Source organism: Mobula birostris, chromosome 8 (assembly GCF_030028105.1).
Source record: "Mobula birostris isolate sMobBir1 chromosome 8, sMobBir1.hap1, whole genome shotgun sequence".
NCBI lineage: Eukaryota > Metazoa > Chordata > Chondrichthyes > Myliobatiformes > Myliobatidae > Mobula > Mobula birostris.
The window spans coordinates 163,850,415-163,876,728 of record NC_092377.1 but is presented as its reverse complement, the minus strand read 5'-3'; the positions used below and the strand labels follow the sequence as shown (position 1 = coordinate 163,876,728).

The 26,314-nt window shown below is 44.8% G+C and overlaps 1 protein-coding gene across 6 annotated transcripts in view; it reads right to left on the bottom strand.

Moving 5' to 3' along the window:
• Positions 1–18,928: 18,928 nt before the first annotated feature.
• LOC140201913 (BTB/POZ domain-containing protein KCTD9-like) overlaps positions 18,929–26,314 on the bottom strand; it is a 46,699-nt gene continuing 39,313 nt past the window's right edge. For 2 of the 6 annotated variants that reach the window (XM_072266707.1, XM_072266708.1), the window contains exons 12-13: positions 25,426–25,559; positions 18,929–21,601 (exon numbers count right to left, since the gene is read on the bottom strand). In XM_072266707.1, coding sequence (XP_072122808.1) covers positions 21,485–21,601; positions 25,426–25,559 — 251 coding nt within the window. In that variant the 3' untranslated portion in view covers positions 18,929–21,484. Of the gene's footprint in view, positions 21,602–22,525; positions 23,069–25,425; positions 25,560–26,314 lie in introns of those variants that run through there. The other 4 variants (XM_072266709.1, XM_072266706.1, XM_072266705.1 and 1 more) reach the window with 4 other exon arrangements.

Below are 26,314 nucleotides of genomic sequence, written 5' to 3'. Positions count from 1 at the left end.
GACTGTTGCCTGACTGAACGTCCACACTCGGAAAAGGCTGTGCACAGGGCAGCCCAATTTTCAAAGGTTTGTGTTCAGCTGGAGGCTGCACAGTGTCTGTTCCGTATTCGGTCAGCACACCATTTTAACCCTTGTCTTAGACCAGGGGTTCCCAATCTGGGGTCCACGGACACCTTGCTAAATGGTATTATTGGTCCACAGCATAAACAAGGTTGGGAACGCCTGCCTTAGCTCATAAGACATAGGAGCAGAATTAGGCCATTCAGCCCATCAAGTCTTCTCCCCCATTCCATCATGGCTGATTTATTTTTCCATCTCAACCCCATTCCTCTGCCTTCTCCCTGTAACCTTTGACCCACCCTTTCTAATCAAGAACCTATCAAGCTCCACTCTAAATATACCCAATGAGTTGACATCTGTAGCCGTCTATGGCAATGAATTCCACAGATTCACCATCACCTGGCTAAAGAAATTACTTCTCATCTCCATTCTAAAGGGACGACCTCCTATTCTGAGGCTGTGCCCTCTGGTCCTGGACTCTCCCAATATTAGAAACATCCTCTGCACATCTGCTCTATTTAGGCCTTTCAGTATTCAGTAGGATTCAATGAGGTCTCCCGGCCCCTCATTCTTCTAAATGCCAGAGGACAGACCCAGAGCCGTCAAATGCTCCTTAAGCTGCACACGATGTGAGATATTGCCAGTTACTGATACACACGATGAGATACTGCCAGTAACTGAAGACCGACAGTGTAATGTAGAAAAACAGGAGAATGACAACGAAAGACGTACAGCTGAGAACACAACGTGCAGAAGGTCCTTACCTTGCTGAAGCTAGTTTCAGACTTCACTGCTCCGTTGTGACCGTGCTTGCTGCTTATATAGCAAGACGACACGAGGAGTCCTCCACATGAAGCCACGATTATGTTCAGTTTATAATCCCCTCCTCTGTCATTACTGAGCAGCAACTCAAAGGCATCAAATTGCTTGGCAACTTAGTCCCTCGGGAGCGACTTACTTCTCAAAGTGGCCAGCCAACCAACGAAGCAGGAGACACGAAAGGACGCAGATCCTGAGGATCTGGAGCACAGCAAAACGCTGGAGGAAGTCGGCAGGTCAGATCCAGATTCAGATTGATTCATCACGTGTACGTCAAAGCACAGAGTGAAACGTGTCGTTTACATCAACAGCCTACACAGTCCGAGGATGGACTGGGGGCAGCCCGTGAGGGTCACCGCAAACAGTCCAGCCACAGCGTAGCATGCCCAGAACCAGAATCTGGCTTAGCGTCATCGGCATACGTCATGAAGCAGCAGTACAAGGCTATACGTGATAATAGAGAGAAAAAACTGTCAATTACTGTAATATATATATATCAAATAATTAAATTAAATAAGTATTGCAAATAGAAAAACAGTGAGGTGGTGTTCATGGGTTCAATGTCCATTCAGAAATCAGGTGGGAGAGGGGAAGAAGCTGTTCCTGAATCGTGCCTTCGGGCTCCTGTGCCTTCCCCCTGACGGTAGCAGTGAGAAGAGGGCCTGCCCTGAGTGACGGGGTCCCTAATGATGGACACCACCTTTTTGGTGCACCGCTCCTTGAAGATGCCCTGGATACTACAGAGTTCTGCAGAACAACACAGAACACAACAAGTGCAAAACAAGTCGCTTTTCTCCCTCCTACTCACCCACACGCGAGGAAAGTTCTCCAGTCCCAGAACAGGCCTCCAGCCTCAAGTCTCCAGGCTTCAGCCACTGGGCTTCAACTTCTGGTGTTCCATATAACATATAACCATATAACAATCACAGCACGGAAACAAGCCATCTTGGCCCTTCTAGTCTGTGCCGAGCTCTTACTCTCACCTAGTCCCACCGACCTGCACTCAGCCCATAACCCTCCATTCCTTTCCTGTCCATATAGCTGTCCAATTTAACTTTAAATGACAACATCGAACCTGCCTCAACCACTTCTGCTGGAAGCTCGTTCCACACAGCTACCACTCCCTGAGTAAAGAAGTTCCCCCTCATGTTACCCCTAAACCTTTGCCCTTTAACTCTCAACTCATGTCCTCTTGTTTGAATCTCCCCCACTCTCAATGGAAAAAGCCTATCCACGTCAACTCTATCTATCCCCCTCATAATTTTAAACACCTCTATGAAGTCCCCCCTCAACCTTCTATGCTCCAAAGCAGCCTCATATCTTCAGAGGTTCCAATCCACTTCTGGACTTCGATCTTTAGTACTGACTCCTGGACTAGCTGATGGCAGGACTCTGAACTCTATACATTGAACTTTCTGGCCCTTGGGCCTCCTACTCGCAAGGACATCTGTTCCCAGGAGCCACGGACCTGGGACAGCCCAATATCCACAGAAGTCCTCTGTCACCCATACACATCACCGGCTTTTGAATTTAGGGCGCATAGCAAAAGCCTAGACTCCAGCCTGATCTCTAACACTCCCATATCCCTGTTCCTAATCCTCAACCTGACCTAAAACTTCTCTCCCTGTCCTCAAAACTGTCCCTACAAACTTAATAAACAACTAAATCTGAGCCATGACCACAGTTCGGTGTTATGTTTTGTAGTTTCAAAAGCTAATTGAAAGAAAACATGGGAACTGGGGACAAATGTGTTTACTTCATGTTACTTTTAGTGTGGTGTGTACATATGACGTGGTGGCATAATGACGTATGCCATTCCCGTACTTTTACATACAACCTATAATTAATTATGTAAACAATAAAGAACGTTTAGTCAAACAATATTGCTGAAACATTAAGTACATAATACTCTGCAGTGGAAGGTGGTCAGGCAGTATCTGTAGAGGGGAATATTTAATCGACATTTCAGGTCTGGAATTTGCATCAGGACTGAGAGTGTAGAGGAGGACTCTGGTTATGGGGACTTTGAAATGGAAACAGGAAATGCTGAAACAGCAGGTCAGGCAGCATCTTGATAAATTAGCTTTATGTGTCACAAGACCCACACCACCAGGTTCAGGAACAGTTATTACCCCTCAACCATCAGGTCCCACACCACCAGGTTCAGGAACAGTTATTACCCCTCAACCATCAGGTCCCACACCACCACGTTCAGGAACAGTTATTACCCCTCAACCATCAGGTCCCACACCACCACGTTCAGGAACAGTTATTACCCCTCAACAATCAGGTCCCACACCACCAGGTTCAGGAACAGTTATTACCCCACAACCATCAGGTCCCACACCACCAGGTTCAGGAACAGTTATTACCTCTCAACCATCAGGTCTCACACTGCCAGGTTCAGGAACAGTTATTACCCCTCAGCCATCAGGTCTCACACCACCAGGTTCAGGAACAGTTATTACCCCTCAACCAACAGGTCCCACACCACCAGGTTCAGGAACAGTTACTACCCTTCAACCATCAGATCCCACACCACCAGGTTCAGGAACAGTTATTACCCCTCACCCATTAGGTCCCACACCACCAGGCTCAGGAACAGTTATTACCCTACAACCATCAGGTCCCACAGCACCAGGTTCAGGAACAGTTATTACCCTACAACCATCAGGTCCCACACCACCAGGTTCAGGAACAGTTATTACCCCTCAGCCATCAGGTCCCACGGCACCAGGTTCAGGAACAGTTATTACCTTACAACCATCAGGTCCTACAGCACCAGGTTCAGGAACAGTTATTACCCCTCAACCATCAGGTCCCACACCACCAGGTTCAGGAATAGCTATTACCCCTCAACCATCAGGTCCCACACCACCAGGTTCAGGAATAATTATTACCCTACAACCATCAGGTCCCACATCACCAGGTTCAGGAACAGTTATTACCCTACAACCATCAGGTCCCACACCACCAGGTTCAGGAACAGTTATTACCCCTCAACCATCAGGTCCCATACCACCAGGTTCAGGAGCAGTTATTACCCTACAACCATCAGGTCCCACACCACCAGGTTCAGGAACAGTTATTACCTCTCAACCATCAGGTCCCACACTACCAGGTTCAGGAACAGTTATTACCCCTCAACCATCAGGTCCCATACCACCAGGTTCAGGAGCAGTTATTACCCTACAACCATCAGGTCCCACACCACCAGGTTCAGGAACAGTTATTACCTCTCAACCATCAGGTCGCACACCACCAGGTTCAGGAACAGTTATTACCCCTCAGCCATCAGGTCTCACACCACCAGGTTCAGGAACAGTTATTATCCCTCAACCATCAGGTCCCACACCACCAGGTTCAGGAACAGTTATTACCCCTCAGCCATCAGGTCCCAAACCACCAGGTTCAGGAACAGTTATTACCCCTCACCCATCAGTTCCCACACCACCAGGCTCAGGAACAGTTATTACCCCTCACCCATCAGGTCCCACAGCACCAGGTTCAGGAACAGTTATTACCCTACAACCATCAGGTCCCACACCACCAGGTTCAGGAACAGTTATTACCCCTCAGCCATCAGGTCCCACGGCACCAGGTTCAGGAACAGTTATTACCCTACAACCATCAGGTCCCACAGCACCAGGTTCAGGAACAGTTATTACCCCTCAACCATCAGGTCCCACACCACCAGGTTCAGGAACAGTTATTATCCCTCAACCATCAGGTCCCACACCACCAGGTTCAGGAACAGTTATTACCCCTCAGCCATCAGGTCCCAAACCACCAGGTTCAGGAACAGTTATTACCCCTCACCCATCAGTTCCCACACCACCAGGCTCAGGAACAGTTATTACCCCTCACCCATCAGGTCCCACAGCACCAGGTTCAGGAACAGTTATTACCCTACAACCATCAGGTCCCACACCACCAGGTTCAGGAACAGTTATTACCCCTCAACCATCAGGTCCCACACCACCAGGTTCAGGAACAGCTATTACCTCTCAACCATCAGGTCCCACACCACCAGGTTCAGGAACAGTTATTACCCTACAACCATCAGGTCCCACACTACCAGGTTCAGGAACAGTTATTACCCCGCAGCCATCAGGTCCCACGGCACCAGGTTCAGGAACAGTTATTACCCTACAACCATCAGGTCCCACAGCACCAGGTTCAGGAACAGTTATTACCCCTCAACCATCAGGTCCCACACCACCAGGTTCAGGAGCAGTTATTACCCCTCAACCATCAGGTCCCACACCACCACGTTCAGGAACAGCTATTACCCCTCAACCATCAGGTCCCACACCACCAGGTTCAGGAACAGTTATTACCCCTCAACCATCAGGTCCCACAGCACCAGGTTCAGGAACTGTTATTACCCTACAACCATCAAGCTCTTGAGCCAGAGGGGATAACTTCACTCGCCCCATCACTGAACTGTTCCCACAACCTATGGACTCACTGTCAAGGACATTTTAGCTCACGCTGTTGACATTTATTGCCTATTTATTTATTATTATTATTTCTTTTTGACTTTGTGCAGTTTGTTGCCTTTTGCACTCTGGTTGTTTGCCTGTCCTTTTGGGGGTGGTCTTTCATTGATTCTGTAATGTTTCTTATATTTACTGTGATTTGTCATTCAACCATATACGATGGGATCCGGTTAATTAGGACACATCGGGACCAGTACATTTTGGGCCAAGTAAGTGGTTGTTCCAATGAGAAAAGTTTCATAGAAACTGTTAAAAGTTATAAAAATGGCAAAGTACCATTTAACTGAGTAACCAATTATATATTTAAATGAAATACAAAATAAATCTGAACACTACCAATATCTCTGCAGTACCTATAAAACTGTGTATTAGTTCCTAATAGTTATCATCAGAGGAATTGATCCACTGTACACATTCTGATTGACAATAAATGAATGAAATCAGTGTACATACCTCGTGTAGATAATGGACTGCCTTCATACATGCTGCTGACAATTGCATCCTCCAAATCTTCATCTTAATTGTAAGATACAAGACATTTGTCCATACTTTCAAATTCTTCATAGTTCCTAACATGTGAAATCATTTCCTTTTCACTTCCAGCCATTTCTGGCTTCTCCAAGCCTGATTGCTTGAAACATTAGTGAGCAAAGCAGTTCTGAATTGTCTTACTGCTTATTTCTTGCCATCTATCAGTGACAAAAATCACTGTTTTTATTAATACAAACACATGCAACTGATGTTATTTAGAAACAGTTTGTTCCAAGGATGGTGTAGAGTTTAATGACCACACAAGTGCACTCGACTGGCACTAGTTAGAAACTGTTTGGCGACGGTCTGCTGGCTCTTGGCGTGAGTTGGCAACAGCACATGACGAACGTCGAGCTCTATGACAACCTACCGATGCTCACCACTAAATTCGAGGCGAGAAGACTGCAACTAGCGGGGCACTGTCTACGCCACCCCGAGCTACCTGCCAGCCTAGTCATCGTATGGGAGCCCAAGCACAGGAGGATGAACCCTGGGCGCCCTCCCAAGACTATGGTCAACACGCTCCTAGAAGACAGTGGCACGGCTAATGTAGATGAATTGAACACACTGATGAGGGAGAGGGAGAAGTGAAGAGTCTGTCATCGTGCCCGACGCCGGCCCCCTAGGCCTGAATTGACATAGTAGTAGTAATAATACTCCTGTCCCAATTAAGCGGCATGCTGTCCCAAATAAAGGAAGGGAATTCCTCAATGTTTTATTCTTTAAGAGCTGTCCTGAATAAACAGCTGCCCCAATTAACCAATGGCCCAGTCAACAGGCATCCACTGTACATGTATAGCACCAAACGAAACGATGTTCCTCTGGAACAAGATGCACAACACAGTACATATAACTCATACACATAACACATAAACTCATATTACCACAAATAAATTAAACCTCCACAAGGACAAAAAATTAGTCATTGCGTTTGGAGGCTTGTGTGGAGAGCTCTGTTGGCTGGAAGTAGGGCTTCATGCTTTGGCTCTTGGTAGGGTCACCCATGCCAAACCAGTTGAAGGGTAGAGGCCAGACTAAGAGTGGTCCACCGGTCTTTCAGGTTGGGGGGTTCAGCTCAGGGATAGTAACCCTGACTGGTAAAACAAAATTGTTACAGAAACAGCATTGAAGAATCCTTCTACATCTGAATGTGACGTTATGATGTGACATCTGGCTAACAACGGATGGTGCAATCCGGGGTATATTACAATCGAGGAACGTGTTTGCAGGCCGGATATTGAATTTTTTACTGTTGGACTTCGGCCACATTCCACCGTGATACAACACTGGGCGGCACGGGAGGTTGTTCCTGCCTGCGGCCATCGAACGTGCAGCTCCTCCCGTGGAGGGTCAGACACCCTGAGTCAATAGACTGGTCCTGGACTTATTTTCCATCTGGTATAGTTTTGTATTTTGCTGTTTGATTGTTGGGGTTTTTTGTATTGCTATATTTACACTCTGTTCTTGGTTGGTGCGGCTGTAACAAAACCAAATTTCCCTCGGGATTAATAAAGTATATCTATCTATCTATTCCTGAGTCTCCACCTGGGACTTGCATGCATGACAGTAGGGAAAACCGAGGGGAAGCTACTGATATGATGAAGGAAGCGCTGAACACTGCCAGAAATGGAGGAGCTTCATTGCTGCCCTGACCTCAGTGGTTGGGAAGATGTTAGAGTCATTTGCTAAGGATGAGGCAATGGAGTACTTGGAGACACAGGACAGGATAGTACAAAGTCAGCATAGTTTCCTTCAGGGGAAATCCTGCCTGATGAACCTGTTGGAATTCTTCGAGGAGATAACAAGTAGAATAGATAAAGGGGATTCAGTGGATGTCGTATATTTGGACTTTCAGAAGGCCTTTGACAAGGTGCTACACGTGAGGCTGCTTGCCAAGTTAAGAGCCATTACAGGAAAGTTACTAAGATGGTTAGAGCATTGGCTGATTGGTAGGAGGCAGTGAGTGGGAATAAAAGGATCCTTTTCTGGTTGGCTGCCAGTGACCAGTGGTGTTCTGCAGGGATCAGTGTTGGGACCACTTCTTTTTATGCTGTATAAAAATGATTTAGATGATGGAATAGAAGGCTTGGCTTTGTTGCCAAGTTTGCAGATGATACGAAGATTGGTGGAAGGGCAGGTAGTGTTGAGGAAATAGGTAGGATGCAGAAGGACTTAGACAGATTAGGAGAATGGGCAAGAAAGTGGCAAATGAAATACAATGTTGGAAAATGCATGGTATGCACTTTGGTAGTAGAAATAAATGTGCGGACTATTTTCTAAACGGGAAGAAAGTCCAAAAATCAGAGATTCAAAGGGGCTTGGGAGTTCTTGTGCGGTACACCCGAAACGTTAACTTGCAGGTTGAGTCGGTGGTGAGGAAGGGAAATGCCATGTTAGCATTCATTTCAAGAGTCTAGAATACAAGAGAAAGGATGTAATGCCGAGGCTTTATAAAGCACTGGTGAGGACTCACCTTGAGTATTGTGAACAGTTTTGGGCCTCTCATCATAAAAAAGATGTGCTGGCATTGGAGAGGGTCCAGAGGAGGTTCACAAGGATGATTCCAGGAATGAAAGGGTTATCAAACAAGGAACTTTTGATTGGTCTGGGTCTGTACTTGCTGGAATTCAGAAGGATGAAGGGGGGATCTCATTGAAACCTTTCAAATGTTGAAAGGCCTGGACAGAGTAGATGTGGAAAGAATGTTTTCCATGGTGGGAGAGTCTAGGACAAGAGGGCACAGCCTCAGGATAGAGGGGCACCCTTTCAAAACAGAGATGCGGAAAAATTTCTTTAGCCAAAGGGTGGTGAATTTGTGGAATTTATTGTCACATGCAGCTGTGGAGGCCAGGTCGTTGGATGTATTTAAGGCAGAGATTGATAGGTTCTTGATTTGGACATGGCATCAAAGGTTACAGGGAGAAGGCCAGGAGCTGGGGTTGAGGAGGAGAAAAGAGAAGGATCAGCCACGATTTAATGACGGAGCAGACTCGATGGGCCAGATGGTCTAATTCTACTCCTACGTCTTATGGTCTAAATGCCAGTGGCGTAGTGGGTAGTAAGTAAGTAAGTAAATTCATACCTATAAAAAGTATTCACCCCCTTGGAAGTTTTCATGTTTTATTGTTTTACAATATTGAATCACAGCAGATTTAATTTGGCTTTTTTGACACTGATCAACAGAAAATACACTTTCATGTCAAAGTGAAAACAAATTTCTGCAAATTAATCTATATTTATGACAATTATTAAACACAAATAATTGATCGTATAATTACTCACCCCCTTCAAGTCAGTATTTAGTAGATGCGCCTTTGGCAGCAATTGCAGCCTTGAGTCTATGTGGGTAGATCTCTATCAGCTTTGCACATCTGGACTCTGCTATTTTTCCCCATTCTTCTTTACAAAACTGCTCAAGCTCTGTCAGATTGCATGGGGATTGTGAGTGAACAGCCCTTTTCAAGTCCACTCCAGGACATTAACTTTGCTGTTTTTAAGCCATTCCTGTGGTTTTATGCTTGGGGTCATTGTCTTGCTGGAAAACAAATCCTTTCCCAAGTCACAGTTCTCTTGCAGACTGCGTCAGGTTTTCCTCCAGGATTTCCCTGTATTTTGCTGCATTCATTTTACCCTCTACCTTCACAATCCTTCCAGGGCCTGCTTCAGTGAAGCATCCCCACAGCATGATGCAGACACCACCTTGCCTCATGGTACGGATGGTGTGTTTTTGATGATGTGCAGTGTTCAGCTTACGCCAGACAGTGTTTAGTCTGATGGCTAAAAAATGCTCAATTTTGGTTTCATCAGACCACAGAACCTTCTTTCAGCTGACTTCAGAGTCACAAGCCTTCTGACAAACTCCAGCTGAGATTTCAGCTTTCTTTGCCACTCTCCCATAAAGCTGCCACTGGTGAGGCACAGTTGTACGTGAAGTCTCTCCCATCTCAACCACTGAACCTTGTAATTCATCCAGAGTTGTCATGGGTCTCTTGGTGGCCTCCCTCACTAGACCCCTCCTTGCACGGTCACTCAGTTTTTGAGGACAGCCTGCTCTGGACAGATTTACAGCTGTGTCATATTCTTTCCATTTCTTGATGACTGGCTTAACTGTACTCCAAAGGATATTCAGTGACTTAGAAATTTTCTTGTATCTATCTCCTGACTTGAGCTTTTCAATAACCTTTTTACAGAGTTGCTTGGAGTGTTCTTTTGGCTTCATGGTGTAGTTTTTGCCAGGATACTGACTCACCAGCAGTTGGACCTTCCAGATACAGGTGTAGTTTCACTACAATCAATTGAAACACTTAGACTACACATGGAGAACTTCTAAAACCAATTGGTTGCATCAGTGATGATTTGGTGCATCATATTAAAGGGGCTGAATATTTATGCAATCGATTATTTTGTGTTTTATATTTGTAATTAACTTAGATCATTTTGTAGAGATCTGTTTTCACTTTGACATGAAAGGGGGGGTGTGAATACTTTTTATAGGCACTGAATATTAATAAATAATAAAATATATTCCAGAAGATTGACGTTTAGCATAAGGTGTGGAATGCCCTGGGAAAGGTTTCACTGTTAACGTACTGTAATGGTTTTCCTGTAGCAGCAGTGTTTGGGTCATGGAGTGTGTGCCATCCAATGAAGGGGGTGTTTTTTTCTTGTTGTCTGCCTGAGACCAAGGTGATCTGGGTCTTTGGTTCGGTGGAAGGTGGAGAGAGAAGATGCCAGAAAAGAGAGGTCGTAGACACCAGAAAGGAGTGGACTTGGAGTGGGGCCGGGAGTTGATGAAGCTTGGGGAAATCGATGGAGGATCGGAGAAAGGGAAACCGTGAGCTCCAACTTGTGCACGTTATACTGTTTTATTAAAATGAGCCCTTTTCTTTTTGTTTTTCTTTACTAACCCTCGAGACAAATTAAGAATTATACAGCCAGATCGTTTAAGTGCATATGGTGTATTGTCTGTCATTTCATGGTACTGATTTGTAACGGGAACACATCACACAGCATCTACTCAAACTGGAGGCTTTGCACCTCAGATTTCACACATTTGGCAGGGCCAGAGACCGTCTTCCCGAGACTAACACTCTGGCCAAACCTGAGGGTTGCAGAAGCATTTAGACTCAGGTCAAAAAGTAAACTGTTTAAGTGATGTGACACTGGTTGCAGCAGGGAGTTTAGTGGTATCAAAGCTTGAGGGGAAGTAGTTGTTTCTCCACCTAACAGCCCTTGTCCTAATTCTACATTACCTCCTGGCTGATGGTAGGGGGTGGGGTGAGATTCTGGGATGGATGAAAGGGATCCTTGACAATGCTAAGAGGTCTGTGTACACAACACTCCTGATAAATATCTGAAATAGGTGGAAGAGATACAATCAATTTACCAATATTGTAACCTCTCCAGCCCTCCCTCCAATCACAAACCACTGTTTCTCTCCCCTCCCACCTCACCTCAAAGCTCTCCCTAACTTTGACGAGAGATCTTCCGTCTCTAACATTAACCCCTGTTTCTCTCCACAGACACCACCCAATATGCTGATCATTTGCAGCTTTTCCTACTTCACACTTAGTGACCACTCTGTTAGGCACAGGAGAGGAACCTGGCATGGTCTTCCGCTGCTGTCGCCCGCCCACCTCAAGATTCAATGTGTTGTTTATTCAGAGATGCTCTTCTGCACACCACTATTGTAACACATGGTTATTTGAGTTGCTGTCCCCTTCCTGTCAGCATGAACCAGTCTGGCCATTCTCCTCTGACCTCTCTCATTAACAAGGTGTTTTCACCCACAGAACTGCCACTCAAGGATTGTGGTTTTTTTGCTCCATTCTCTGTAAACTCAAGAGATCATGTGAAAATTCCAGTTTCTGAGATACTCAAACCACCCCATCTGGCACCAACAATCATTCCAGGGTCAAAGTCACTTAGATCGCTTTTCTTCCTCAATCTGAACAACAACTGAACCTCTTGACCACGTCTGTATGCTTTTATGCATTGTGTTGCTGCTCCATGATTGGCTGATTAGATATTTGCATTAACGAGCAGGTGTACAGGTGTATCTGATAAAGAGGCCTCTGAGTGTATTTCAGATTTTCTGCATTTGTAGCAGTTTGCTTTGGCTGATACCAAAATCCAGTCAGAGAACCAAACCCAAGCAAGAGTCTGTCTTTTCGGGGAAGGTGGTGGGGGGGTACTGGAGAAAATATATTAAGGAAGCAGACAACTTTTTAAATTTCACTTGGAGCTGTTGCAGTTCGAGATACAGTTACACAACTTTGGGAATTAAGAGTTCAGAATTGAATCACTGCTGTTTGACGAGTGTGGGAAGTGCTAAAAATTGGTGATTAACAGGAGGATTAATGTGATAATTGGACTTCAGAAGTCTACCTCCTCCAGTGTTCAATTACTGGATTATGACTGCAAATCCCACTGAGATGTTTCCCTTTACCCACTATTTAGACAAGATTAATTCTGTTTTGCACATTGTAGATGTTTTAAAGGGTTTAGGAAAATGTGACGAATTGTTCACTTCATATTCCATTGCTACAACTTCCTGCCCTTTTTTTTGGGACTTGCTTCAAAATTCTCTTGAAATCAGATCCTTTGGGGTCTTGATCACAGACAAGAGAAAATCTGCAGATGCTGGAAATCCAAGCAACACACATAAAATACTGGAGGAACTCAGCAGGCCAGGCAGCATCTTTGGAAAAGGGTATAGTCGACGTTTCGGGCCAAAACCCTTCAGCAGACTTCAGGTCCTCCAAAATGTTCTTGATTTATTTTGAAGATTCCAAAATTAATTGAAGTCCAATTCTTTTCCTTTACTGTTGTGTGTGATATTTGAAAGATCATTAATTACCCACCTTGCCCTGAGAAGGTGCACTGGCTTGGGATCTGTCATGAGCAGCCGAGAGAGTAAATGAACCAACATGAGGAGACGAAGACAGTTTGGGGTTGAGAGGGAAAACAAAGCATTGTCAAAGTTGTAGAGTACAGGTGGTGGGAGATGGATGGAGGGAAGAGGTCCAGGGAGACTACACAAAGGGCAGAAAGCTCCACTTTAAGCTGCAGAAGGTGAAGGGGGGTGGACAAGACAAAGTTCAAACCACATTTATTATCAAAATATGTATACATTATACAACCTTGAGATTAGTCTCCTTACAGGCAGCTGTGAAACAAGGAAACCCAAAAAAAACATTAAAAAAAAGACCTCAGACATTCAATGTGCAGAGAAAAAAAGAACTCATGCAAATAATAAATGCAAGCAAATGCATACTGGAGTCCACACAGACCGTCTGTCCATTGACCCTTAGTTCAGTGCAGAGCAGCGAGCTGAACCAGTCCTTCCCTCGCCTCAGGCCCCGACACCCTGACCTTTTCAATCCAGCCTGGTGGCTAAATCATCGTCCAGACGTCTGCTTCAGCCTGGTGCTTGAATCGATCGGTCTTCCTCGCTCTCAGCGACAAAGGGTGTACATCCAACAGGGCGAGACCAGATTCGCCCTGGCTCATCAGCAGTTTACCACCATGACAAATCCGAACTCAGATTTAGCTTCCTTATCATTTGTATATGTTGTGAAACTTATTTTGTGCCAGCAGTACAGTACAAGACGATAAAAAAAATAAGCCACATATAGGAGTGGAATTGGGGCTATTTGGCCCATCATTATAAGTTAGAATAAAGAATAAACAGTGTAAAACAGGAATACTGAGGACATAGTGTTCATGGAGTATTCAGAAATCTGATGACAGAGGGGAAGAAGCTGTTTCTAAAATGCTGAATATGGGTCTTCAGTCTCCTACACTTCCTCCCTGATGGTACTAATGAGAAAAGATCACCTCCTGGGTGATGAAGGTGCTTCATCATGGATGCTGCCTTCCTGAGGCTTCCCCTTTCGAAAACATTTTTGATGCTGGGGAGAGGTGTGCCCACGATGGAGCCAGGGGAAACTACAAACCTCTACAGCAGGGGTTCCCAACCTTGGTTATGCCACGGAGCCCTACCATTAACCAAGAGGTCCATGGACCCCAGGTTGGGAAGCCCTGCTCCGCAGCTTCTTTCAGTCCTGTGCATTGGGAGGTCCCATACCAGATGGTGATGCAACTAGGTAGAATGCTCTCCATGGTACATCTGTAGAAATTTGTTCAGAGCCTTTAGTGACATACCAATTCTCATCAAACTCTTAATGAAACATAGCTGCTGTTGTGCCTTCTTCATAATTGCATCAATATGTTGGGCCCAGGAAAGATCCTCAGCGAAGTTGACACCCTGGAACTTGAAGCTCATCCTTTCAACTGCTGAACCCTCGATGAGTACGGGTGTGTGTTCTCCCAACTTCCCCTTCCTGAAGTCCACAATCAGTTCCTTGGTCTTGCTGACGTTGGCTGCAAGGATGTTGTAGTGACACCACTCAGCTAGCCTTTCTGACATTCTCTTTGTCCTGATCATTTCTCCCCCACCCTCTTCGCAACTTAAAAAACTGTTTTTAAAATATAAAATTAAAACAAAAATACTGGAATGAGAAATAATCAACATTCCAAGACAAAGACCCTTTGTTCAAACTGGGAATCTTCCTGGTTTAGGTGAAGTGCCTTCAACCAGAAACTGTTGATTCTCCTTACCACGGCGTAGGGACAGAATTATGCCATTCAGCCAATGAAGTCTACTTCACCATTCCATCACAGCTGATTTATTATCCCTCTCAACTTCATTCTTCTGCCTTCTCCCTGTAACCTTTGACACTCTTACTAATCAAGAACCCATCAACCTCCATTTTAAATACACCCAAAGAGCTGGCTTCCACAGCCACCTGTGGCAATGAATTCCATAGATTCACAACCCTCTGGCTAAAGAAATTCATCCTCATCTCTATTCTAAAGGGACATCTTCTATTCTGAGGATGTGCTCTCTGGTCCGAGACTCCCTCACCATAAGAAACATCATCTCAATGTCCACTCTATCTGGGCCTTTCAATATTTGATAGGTTTCAGTGAGATCCCCCCAATTCTTCTAAATTCTGAGTACAGGCTCAGAGCGATCAAACACCCCTCATAATTAACCCTTTCATTCCTGATATCATTCTCGTGAACCTCCTCTGTTCTCCAAAGCTAGCACATCTTTTCTTAGATAAGGGGTCCAAAACTGCTGACAACATTCCAAGTGGGGTCTGACCAATTCTCACACACACCCTCCAATCCCCATTTTATAAAAGACTCATTGCTCTAGTCCAGCAGAGAACATGGAACAGTGCAGCAAGGGCCCGGCTCTGCAGGCCACCATATTGTGCTGTACCAATGCTATCACAGTTGGGAGTAAGAGGGTAGCTGTGTTAAATTCCCAGTACCTAATAAATGCTCCCAATGGCATGCACCTCAAATAGCCTCTGACAACCAAGTCCAGCTCCTAGCTTTCACCTGTGCCTTACCCAGTTTCAACCGATTCAAGTATTCTAAAAGCAGGCTGTCGTACACTTGGAATTTTCAGAAGGCCTGTGGCAAAAGCTCATGGTATTGCAGGAAAGGTTCTAGCATGAATAAAGCCTTTGCTGATTGGCAGGAGGCGAAGACTGGGAATAAAGTGAGCCTCTGGTTGGCTGCCAGTAACTAGTGGTGTTCCACAAGGGTCTAGGTTGGGACCACTTCTTTTTACATTGTACGTCAATGACTTGGACAATGGACTTGAGGGCCTTGTGGTGCTTGTGGACAATACAAGGATAGTTGGAGGGGCAGTGTTGAGGAAGTGGGGAGACTACAGAGGGATTTGGACAGATTAGGAGAATGAGCAAAGAAGTGGGAGATAGAATACAGTGTCGGGAAGTGTATGAACATGCACTTTGATAGAATAAGTGAAAGTGTAGACTATTTTCTAATTGAGAGAAAATTCAAAAATCTGAAGTGCAAAGGGATTCGGCAGGATTCCCTAAATGTTAATTTGCAGATTGAGTTGGTGGCATGGAAAGCAAATACAATGTTAGCATTCATTTTGAGAGGACAAGGATATAAAAGCAAAGACATAATGCTGAAGCCTCATTTGGAGTACCGGGACCAGTTTTGGGCCCCTTATCTAAGAAAGGATGTGTTGACACTGGAGAGGGTTTAAAGGAGTTTCACAAAAATGATTATGGGATTGAAAGCGTTTGATGACTCTGGGCCTGTACTCATTGGAATTCGGAAGAATGAGTGGGGATCTCATTGAAACCTATCGAATGGTGAAAGGCCTAAATAGAGTGGATGTGGAGAGGATGTTTCCTATGGTGGGAGAGTCCAAGACCAGAGAACACAGCTTCAGAATAGAGGGTTGTCCATTTAGAATGGAGATGAGGAGGAATTTCTTCAGAGTAGTGAATATGTGGAATTCATTGCCTCAAGTAGCTGTGGAGGCCAAGTCATTAAGTATATTTAAGGCAGAGGTTGATAGATTCTTGATTAGTCAGCGCATGAAGGCAGGAGATTGGGGCTGAGAGTGAAATTGATCAGCCATGATGAAATGGCTGAGTAGATTTGATGGGACAAATGGCCTAATTCTGCTCTTAGATTTTATAGTCTTATGGAGAAGTGGCAAAGTGGGGGTTACAGTTGCCTTAAAACCAGTTCCTTCGGGCAAATGAAACTCATCGGCCATGGTTGGCAGCTCATCTAAGAGCAGGAAAACTCTGATCTCAAAACTCCATTGTCCTGTAGCTATAGCCATTCATGGGGAAGGCTTCAGGAGTGAACCCAAAGGCAAAAGCCAGCACTGAAGTCCCTAAGGAAGTCCTATTCTGAGTTCAACACTGACCAGCAACTCCAACACCACTGTATTGGTCTCTGTTGTTCCTTTGGATTCATCAGCTCCATGGAGAGAGGGAGTCTACTGCACGGGCAACAGCTTGCTCTCCATCGCGTACAGCCCTGGTTTGTGTATCAACACAGCTAGGATGCAACATCCATGGTCGACCCCGACCAATGAGAAACCCCAACGGCACCTAATTGCTTCTGCCTACACATGGTCATCTTCCTCCACTCTCTGTCCATTCATCAGCCCAACAGCCTCTTAAACATAAACACTAGAGATCCTGCAGAAACAGGAAATTCAAAACGCTGCAGGAACTCAGCAGGTCAGACAGCGTCCATGGAGAGGAATAAATAGTCGACGTTTCAGACTGACACCTGAAAAATAGACTCTTTATTTGTCCCCATAGATGCTGACTAATCTTCAGCCTCTTAAACACCTCTATCATATTTCCCTGCATCACCAACCCTAGCTGCACATTCCAGCCAGCCACCCACCACTGTGTAAAAAAAACCTGCTCCTCTACACACGTATCTATGAATTTACTCCTCTCTCATCTTAAATGTATGCCCTCCAGTATTGGACAGTTCAACCCAAAGATACTATCTGTTTATTCTATCATAAGACCATAAGATCTAAGAGCAGAATTAGACCATTTTGCCCATTGAGTCTGCTCTGCCATTTCATTATGGCTGATCCATTTCCCTCTCAGTCCCAATCTCCTGACTTCTCCCGGTATCCCTTCATGCCCTGGCCAGTCAAAAATCTATCAACCTCTGCCTTAAACATACCTAATAACTTGGCCTCTATACCCACCTGTGGCAATGAATTCCAAAGATTCACTGTTCTGTCTAAAAAAATTCCTCAACTCCATTCTAAAAGGTCACGTCTTTCTTTTGAGGCTGTATCCTGTGGTCTTAAGACTCCCCTATGACAGGAAACATCCTCTCCACATCCACTCTATTGAGACCTTTCAACGTTCGATAGGGTTCAAAATTAGAATCAAATGTAATATCATCAGCATATGTTGTAAAATTTAACTTTGCTGCAGCAGTACAATGCAATATATAATATAGAAAAAATTTGAATTGATTATATATATTAGTTTAAAATGTAGTGGAAAGACAGAAATAAAAAAGTAGTGAGGGAGTGTTGATGGGTCCATTGTCCATTCAGAAATCGGATGACGGAGGGGAAACACTCTTCCTGAATCACTGAGTGTGTGTCTTCAGGCTCCTGTACCTCCTCCCTGATGGTAGCAGTGAGAAGAGGGCATGTCCTGCATGGTGTGGGTCATTAATAATGGATGCCACTTTTTTGAAGCACTGCTCCTTGAAGATATCTTGGATTAACATCTGCCGGACGATGCTGAGGATGTTCTACGAGTCTGTGGTGGCCAGTGCTACCATGTTTGCTGTTGTGTGCTGGGGCAGCAGGCTGAGGGTAGCAGACACCAATAGAATCAACAAACTCATTCGGAAGGCCAGTGATGCTGAGGGGATGGAACTGGACTCCCTCACAGGAGTGTCTGAAAAGAGGATGCTGTCCAAGTTGCATGCCATCTTGGACAATGTCTCCCATCCACTACATAATGTACTGGTTGGGCACAGGAGTACATTCAGCCGGAGACTCATTCCACCGAGATGCAACACAGAGCGTCATAGGAAGTCATTCCTGCCTGTGGCCATCAAACTTTGCAACTCCTTCCTTGGAGGGTCAGACACCCTGAGCCAATAGGCTGGTCCTGGACATTTCCTGGCATAATTTACATATTAATATTTATGGTTTTATTATTACTAATTAATTATTTACGGTGCAACTGTAACGAAAACCAATTTCCCCTCGGGATCAATAAAGTACGACTATGACTATATTACGGAGGTCAGTGCCCATGATGGAGCAGACTAAGTAAACAACTCTCTGCAGCTTATTTCGGTCCTGTGCCACAGCAGGTCCACACCCCCAATCCAGACAGTGATGCAGCCTGTCAGAATGCTCTCCATGGTACATCTGCAGAAATTTTTCAAGTGTTTTAGGTGACATACAAAATCTCAAATTCCTAATGAAGTATAGTCGCTGTCTTGCCTTCTTTATGCAGTCCGCCCTTATCCTTCTGAATTCCAATGAGTACAGGATCAGCGCCATCAAACGCTCCTCATCTGACAAGTCTTTGTCAATGGCTCTCAAATTCTATTACCTTCTGAATATTTGTCCACAAGTGATCAATAAGCAAGGCGACACAGAATTAAGGAGTAACATTATTTTAATATAAATTAAGCTGTCTTTGAAGTATTTGCCTAAACAAACAAATACATTAAAATGAATAATGAAGAATAACGATGCTCACAGGTTCAAGATCCCGACAGATTCTTTAATGAACAAAGTGTAATGGTTAACTGAAACCGAATGGGGAGTACAGAACAGCAACAGTACGGTTGTGTTCGTTCTTAGTGTTGTGAGTGACTACTGTTCACCTTTCTCTCCCCCACTCTACAGCAGGGGTTCCCAACCTTGCTCATGCCATGGACCCAAGAGACGCCTGTGGACCCCAGGCTGGGAACTTCCCTGCCCTACAGGATGGCGTTGATGCTTTAGACCTCGGCCGGAACAGTCTCCTTGCGGTGCCAAAAGTTCACGAAGGCATTGAGCAAACGGGACCAGCTCGATGCTTTGTGCGCGGAGCTGCACGAAGGCCGGCTTACTTTAATGTGCAGGGTGCTGCCACGCCAAGCTATGCCCAGAGCAACCAACCTGGGAGGTGGCAGGAGGTGAAGGGATCGGCCGGTAGTTACTGTAAGGCATTAGCTTCCACAGCCACTGTATTGTAAATGCATCACTCCATCCTGTGGACCTTCTTATTAGAGTTTATGGCAAAGTGAGTGAGCACTGCTTGCTATCTGTGGGATCTCACTTTCACACAGAGCTGGAACATAAATAATGCATGACCTGTGTTTTCCTGTACACAACACAGGTCAAAACTCAAACACATCCACCTTCATAGAGTCTCCAAAGGTCACCTCAAATCGAAGTCTTCACTGTCAGTTTAAACAACACTTTGAGGAATAAGGTGCTATGTAAATACAGGTATTTCAACTGTTTTGATTGGGTTGAGGAGGAATGCAAATGTGTTTATGGTAGCAGCCCTGGACCGAACAACACCGGCCCGGTTCATCAGCCAGTCAACAGGCCACTGCCTTCAGCCCGTAGTGAACCCATTGCCTTGTATACAAAAGCCACAAGCTGAAAGGAGATCTAAGACAGGATTATAGCGCTATGAGAGGCATAGACAAGCTAGACAGACAGTACCTTTTCCCAGAGTTGAAATGCCTAAAACCAGAGAGAATGCATTTAAGGTGAGAGGGGTTAACTTTTTTTGAACACAATGAGTGGTGGGTGTCTGGAATACACTGCCTGGACTGGTAGTAGGCAGATACATGTGGGACTTTTAGGAGACCTTTAGATAGGCACTTAAATGTGAAAGGATATGGACATGCAGAAGGGATCAATTTAGTTGGCCACTTGATTACTAATTTAATTTGCTCAGTACAACACTGTGGGTCGAAGGACCGTTCCGGGTCCTCTAAAGTTGTCCACTCAGTGGCCACTTTACTGGGTACACCTGCACACACAAAAAGCTACACAGCCAATCACGTGGCAGCAACTCAATGCATAAAAGCATGCAGGCACGGTCAAGAGGTTCAGTTGTTTGTTCAGACCAAACATCAGATCTAAGTGATTTGACCATGTTGGTGCCTGACGGGGTGGTTTGTCTCTAGAGGTTACAGGGAATGGTGTGAAAAACAAAAAACATCCAATGAGCAGAAGTTCTAGGACATTATTAATGAGAGGGGTCAGAGGAGAATGGCCAGACTGGTTCAAGCTGACAGGAAGGTGACAGTAACTCAAATAATCACACATTACAACAGAAGAGTATCTCTGAACGCACAACACGTGGATGGGCTACAGCAGCAGACCACAAACATACACTCAGTGGCCACTTTATTAGATACAGGAGGTATAGTGGCCACCGAGTGTTTGTGCCCAAAACAAAAACGAGCAGCAATGGAGCTAGAACCAGAACACAATACCTCGTTAACACTGATAAAAGTAAATTCTTATCTATATATTACAAAGGTTCATACCACTGTATGCAGAGAGCAAAGCTGCTAGAAGAGAACTTCTTGATATGATCCACACTGGAGTTCAACTAATTTTCTGACACTGTGTTCCTGCAGCATGCAGACTGTGCAAAATATCTCCTACCTTACATCGGTGATGTGGTGTGATGGGAGCCAGACAGGAAAGTGCTGGGTCATCCCTGCACGTTCCTGCTACACTCCCTTATCCTGCAAGTACCATTCATGTGTGTATTACAGAGAATAAGGTAGAAGCAGGCTCAAACATGTATATATCTCGCCCTTGGGTTCCATGCTTAACAAACTGACAGCATACAAACTTCTAACTTGACACCCCCCCCCCCACGTGTGTGTGTGTGTGTGTGTGTGTGTGTGTGTGTGTGTGTGTGTGTGTAAACATTTAAAAAATTTTCTCCACAAACCAGTATGGAAGTCCTACTGGTTAAACGCAAAAGTAACTTGGTTCCCGGGTGTGCGACGTGATGACAGAAACATTCTTGTCAAAATCGGGAGTCCGGACAAAGGGGTCACCTCTGGAGGGAAAGGCGGCGGGTAAAAGCAATACTTCGGCATTTAGATAGATTCCGAATCAGACTGCTGAACACTGCACCGGAGGTGATCTGCGCTCTTGTCTGGGGGAGGTACCTCGCTCCCCACGTCTCCTCTTATCTCACACTCTGGGACATGTGTAACGGTGTCAGCATCTCTTCGAAGATGGCACCCTTTACGTTGGACCCTCGTAGGTTGGCCTCCTGCAGGTCACAGCCAGAGAGATCGCAATTCTGAAATGGGCAAGGTTATACTGATTACAGACAGTTCATAACACAAAACTAAACTTCATTTGTAAGAAACATCTATTTCCAGGAATGGAGCACACAATGCCATTTCATTTCTACATTCATAGTCAATTCAACAGACAAGGGGTTTTCACTGGTTACAATTTGCTCATGTTAGGGTTAGGGTCTTGAGGCCTGTTTCCGTGCTGTAATTGTTATATGGTTTACTACATCCGTGCCTCCAGGACAAGCACTGCCTTAAAATGGCTGTGTACAAGGGACGATTTCCCTCTTCAAAGACCATAAGACAGGAGCAGAATTAGGCTTTTCAGTCCACCAAGTCTACTCCATCATGGCCCATTTATTATCCCTTTAAACCCCATTCCCCTGCCTTCACCCCGTGACCTGTGATGTCCTTACTAATTAAGAACCTTTCAATCTCCACTTTAAACATTCACAATGACTTGACCTCTGCAGCCATCTGTGGCAATGAATTTTAGAGACTCACCACCCCCTGGCTAAAGAAATTCCTCTTCATCTCTGTTGTGAAGATATGTCTTCTACTCTGAGATGGGAGTGTACTCATGATAATGGGAGGAATCCCACACCGTTGACCCAGTGAGGTGACGGACCGCAAGACATTCATACCATCACAGACACTTTCCAAAGACGGTGCCTCAAGAAGATGGCATCCATCATTAAGGACCCTCCCCACCCAGGATACTCCCTCTTCTCATTTCTGCCAGAAGGGAGGAAGTACCGGAGCCTGAGAGATATACTCAACATTTTAGAAACAGCTTCTTCCCTCTGCCATTATGTAGAGGTAGATGCAGCATGTAGAGAGACCATGAGGAAGGACAGGCAGTTGATTAGATTAAATTAGATTATGAGGACACGCAGTCCTCTTTTATTGTCATTTAGTAATGCATGCATTAAAGAATGATACAATGTTCCTCCAGTGTAATATCACAGAAACACAAGACAGACCAAGACTGAAAAACTGACAAAAACCAGATAATTATAACATATAGTTACAACAGTGCAAGCAATACCGTAATTTGATGAAGAACAGACCATGGGCATGGTAAAAAAGTCTCAAAGTCTCTCGAAAGTCCCATCATCTCACACAGACAGTAGAAAGAAGAAAAACTTTTCCTGCCATGAGTTTCCAGCACCGGAAACTTGCGAATGCAGCATCCTGGAAGCACCCGACCACAGTCTGACTCTGAGTCCATCCAAAAACTTTGAGCTTCCAACCAGCCCTCTGACACCGAGCACCATCTCTGCCGAGTGCTTCAACCCCAGCCCCGGCCGCCAGCAACAGGCAAAGCCGAGGATTTGGGGCCTTCCCCTCTGGAGATTCTCGATCGCACAGTAGCAGAGGCAGCGAACCAGGCATTTCAGAAGTTTCTCCAGATGTTCCTCTGTGCTTCTCACGTCTGTCTCCATCCAATCAGAATTGTGCACGGCATCCTACTTACAAATACGATATCATTCACCGGACAGGCCGCGCGCCAAAATTGCAGTGGGGTGGGTTGAAGTGTGTCCATTTTAATGAAAGAGGGAGCGTAATTTTAAGATGATTGGAGGGAAATATAGGAAGGGGAGGATCTCAGAGTTAAGTTCTTTACACAGAGAGTGGTGGGGACTGAAACACACTCCAAGGGTGGTGGTAGATACAGATAAATTAAGGGCATTTAAGAGACTTTTAGGCAGACATAGATGACAGAAAAAGAGGATTATGTGCAGGGAAGAGTTAGATTGATCGTAGAGTAGGTTAATATGGACTGAAGCATCCGTTCTCTGCCATAATGTTTTATGTTCTGAACAGATCACGAACACTACCTTCCAACTTTGCTGTCTTTTTGCATTATTTATTTTTTTATACATTTCTTATTGTAACTGTTGGAAATCATTATTTTGCTAATACTTTTTATAAGATATTAAAGTTGTAGTTTAATCATTTGTATTTTAAACAAACTCCAAGTACTTTTCAGTGTGTGGTCATTCATCCCCACTCACTGGCAGAAAGCGGTATAGCAGCTAAACTAATTCTGGTCTCATTTTCATTGGCTAACTATTGGTAAATTATCCACATAATTGTGCAACCAGTGATTGGTTTAATTCACAACACCATTAGATCTAGGAGCAGAATTAAGCCATATGATCCATCACGTCTGCTCCACCATTTCATCATGTTCCCTCTCAGCCCCAATCTCCCGCCTTCTCCCCAAATCCTTTCATGCCTTGACCAATCAAGAATCGACTAATCTCTGCCTTAAATATAAAGACTTGGTCTCCATAGCTGCCTGTGGCACTGAATTCCACATATTCACTGCTCTCTGGCTAAATAAATTCTTTCTCATCTCCATTCATATTCCAATCATATTCTGGTCATATTCCACCGAGATACAACACTGGGCGTCACGGGAGGCTGTTCCTGCCTGTGGCCATCGAACTTTGCAGCTCCTCCCGTGGAGGGTCAGACACCCTGAGTCAATAGGCTGGTCCTGGACTTATTTCCATCTGGCATAGTTTGCATATTGTTGTTTGATTGTTTGTGGTTTTTGTATTGCTATATTTATGCTCTATTCTTGGTTGGTGCGGCTGTAACGAAACTCAAATTCCCTCAGGATCAATAAAGTATATCCATCTATCTATCTATTCTAAAAGGACACCCCTCTACTCTGAGGCTGTGTCCTCTGGTCCCAGACTCTCCCATCATAGGAAACATCCTCTCCACATCCACTCTATCGACGCCCTTCCACATTCGATTGGTCACTCCTCATTCTTCTGAATTCCAGTGAAACAAGCCCAGAGCCATAAAACGCTCTTCATATGACAAACCGTTCAACCTTAGAATCATTTTTGTGAACCTCCTTTGAACCCCCTCCAGTGTCAGCACATCCTTTCTAAGGGACCAAAACTGCTCACAATACAAGTGAGGCCTCACTAGTGCTTTATAAAGCTTCAACATTATATCTTATATATTTATATTTATTGTTTTTTTAAAAATATTGTGTTCTTTATCTTATCGCATTTTTTTGCGCCATATTGGATCTGGAGTAACAATTGTTTCATTCTCCTTTACACTTGTGTACAGGAAATGACATTAAACAATCTTGACATCTGCATAACCATATACAGTGGGTCTAAATTTAAAATAAACAAAGTAAAAGTTTAAATTTTTAAAATTTGCTTTTAAAAATGTCACTGGTTTTGTGAACCATTTTTAGATAAAATAGGTAAGAAATCTGAATATCAGTTTCGCCATGAGCAGGACAAGACTGTATTCTATCTGCCACTTCTTTGCCCATTCTCCTAATCTGTCCAAGTCCTTCTGCGGATTCCCTGATACCGTAAGACATAGGAGCAGTTTGCTTCCTCAACACAACCTGCTCCCTCCATCTACCTTTGTACCATCTGCAAACTTGGCCACAAAGCCATCAATTCTGTCATCCAGATTAACAACACAAAGTGAAAAGTAGTGGTCCCAACACAGAAGGAGGGTTGGACATGGGGCTGGTAACCCCATCCTGTAAAGACCCAGCACTACAGAAATGCCACTAACAACTCCAAAGACTTCATCCTAGGGAGAGGAAGGATCTTCAATGGGCTACACCTTGAAAGACTGGCCCAGGAAAGAGGGTGCTGGCAAGCTGCTGTCAACAGCCTATGCCCCAGGAGATCTGATGGGCTTTAAGAAGAAAAGGAAAATTAATTAAAGCCCCACTCTTTTCCTTTATCTTTGTGCATTGCCTTTTGGAAGATGGTCAATTACTCTCTGGGTTAACTCTGAACTAACAAAGACAATATTACCAGACCCTCACCTCCAGGTCTGTTCCTGCCAGCGTGGCCCCTCGAAGGTTGCAGTTCTTCAGCTTGGCATTCTTCAGGGTGGCCACTCTGAGGTTAATCCCAGTCATCTGGCTTCCTTCCATGTCCACTCCTTTCAGGTTTGCACCTGGGGCACACAACAGTAATTACTTCCTCCCTATCCACTTCTTCGATCACTTTCCATTGCTCCTCTCCCCAACCTCAACCTCCCCAATTCTCTGAACACCCCCTCCCCACACACAACCCCAAAACTGTTCCTGAACCTGGTGATGTGGGACCCCTTTTCCAACAGCAGAAGTGAGAAGACAGCATGGTATGAATGGTGGGAATCCTTGACAGTTCTTAATGTTCTGTTAAAACTATTGGCCAAAACAATGGGGGAGCTCCCCACTTCACTTCCAATATATCACAAGAACTTTTAACCACACCTAAGAGGGGAGCGGGGGCTTCCTGATTAAAAGACGACACCTCCGGGCAGCGCAGTCCTGAAGTAGCCTGGCGTGGGGAGGGATTGAACTCACAGCCAGCATCTTTCAAGTTAGATACCCATGCCTGAATGTTTGTTGAATCCGTACCACGGATTAGTGGAGCAGTAGGCAGAGCTGCTCCTCCTCCAAGTCATTGGGTAGATTTAAATTGGAGGTTGACAGGTTCTCAATTAGTAAGGCATGAGAACGTGGAATGCAGTTGAAGGGGGAGATAAATCTGCCATGATAGAATGGCAAAGCAGATCGATGGGTTGAAGGGGCTAATTCTGCTCCTATGTCTTATATTCCTCTATCCCCTGCCTGTATAAGTGCCACGATGGTATCAGCACCCACCACCTCCCATGCCAATGCAGTTTAGTCACCAACTGTGTAAATTAAAGAAACTTACCCCATG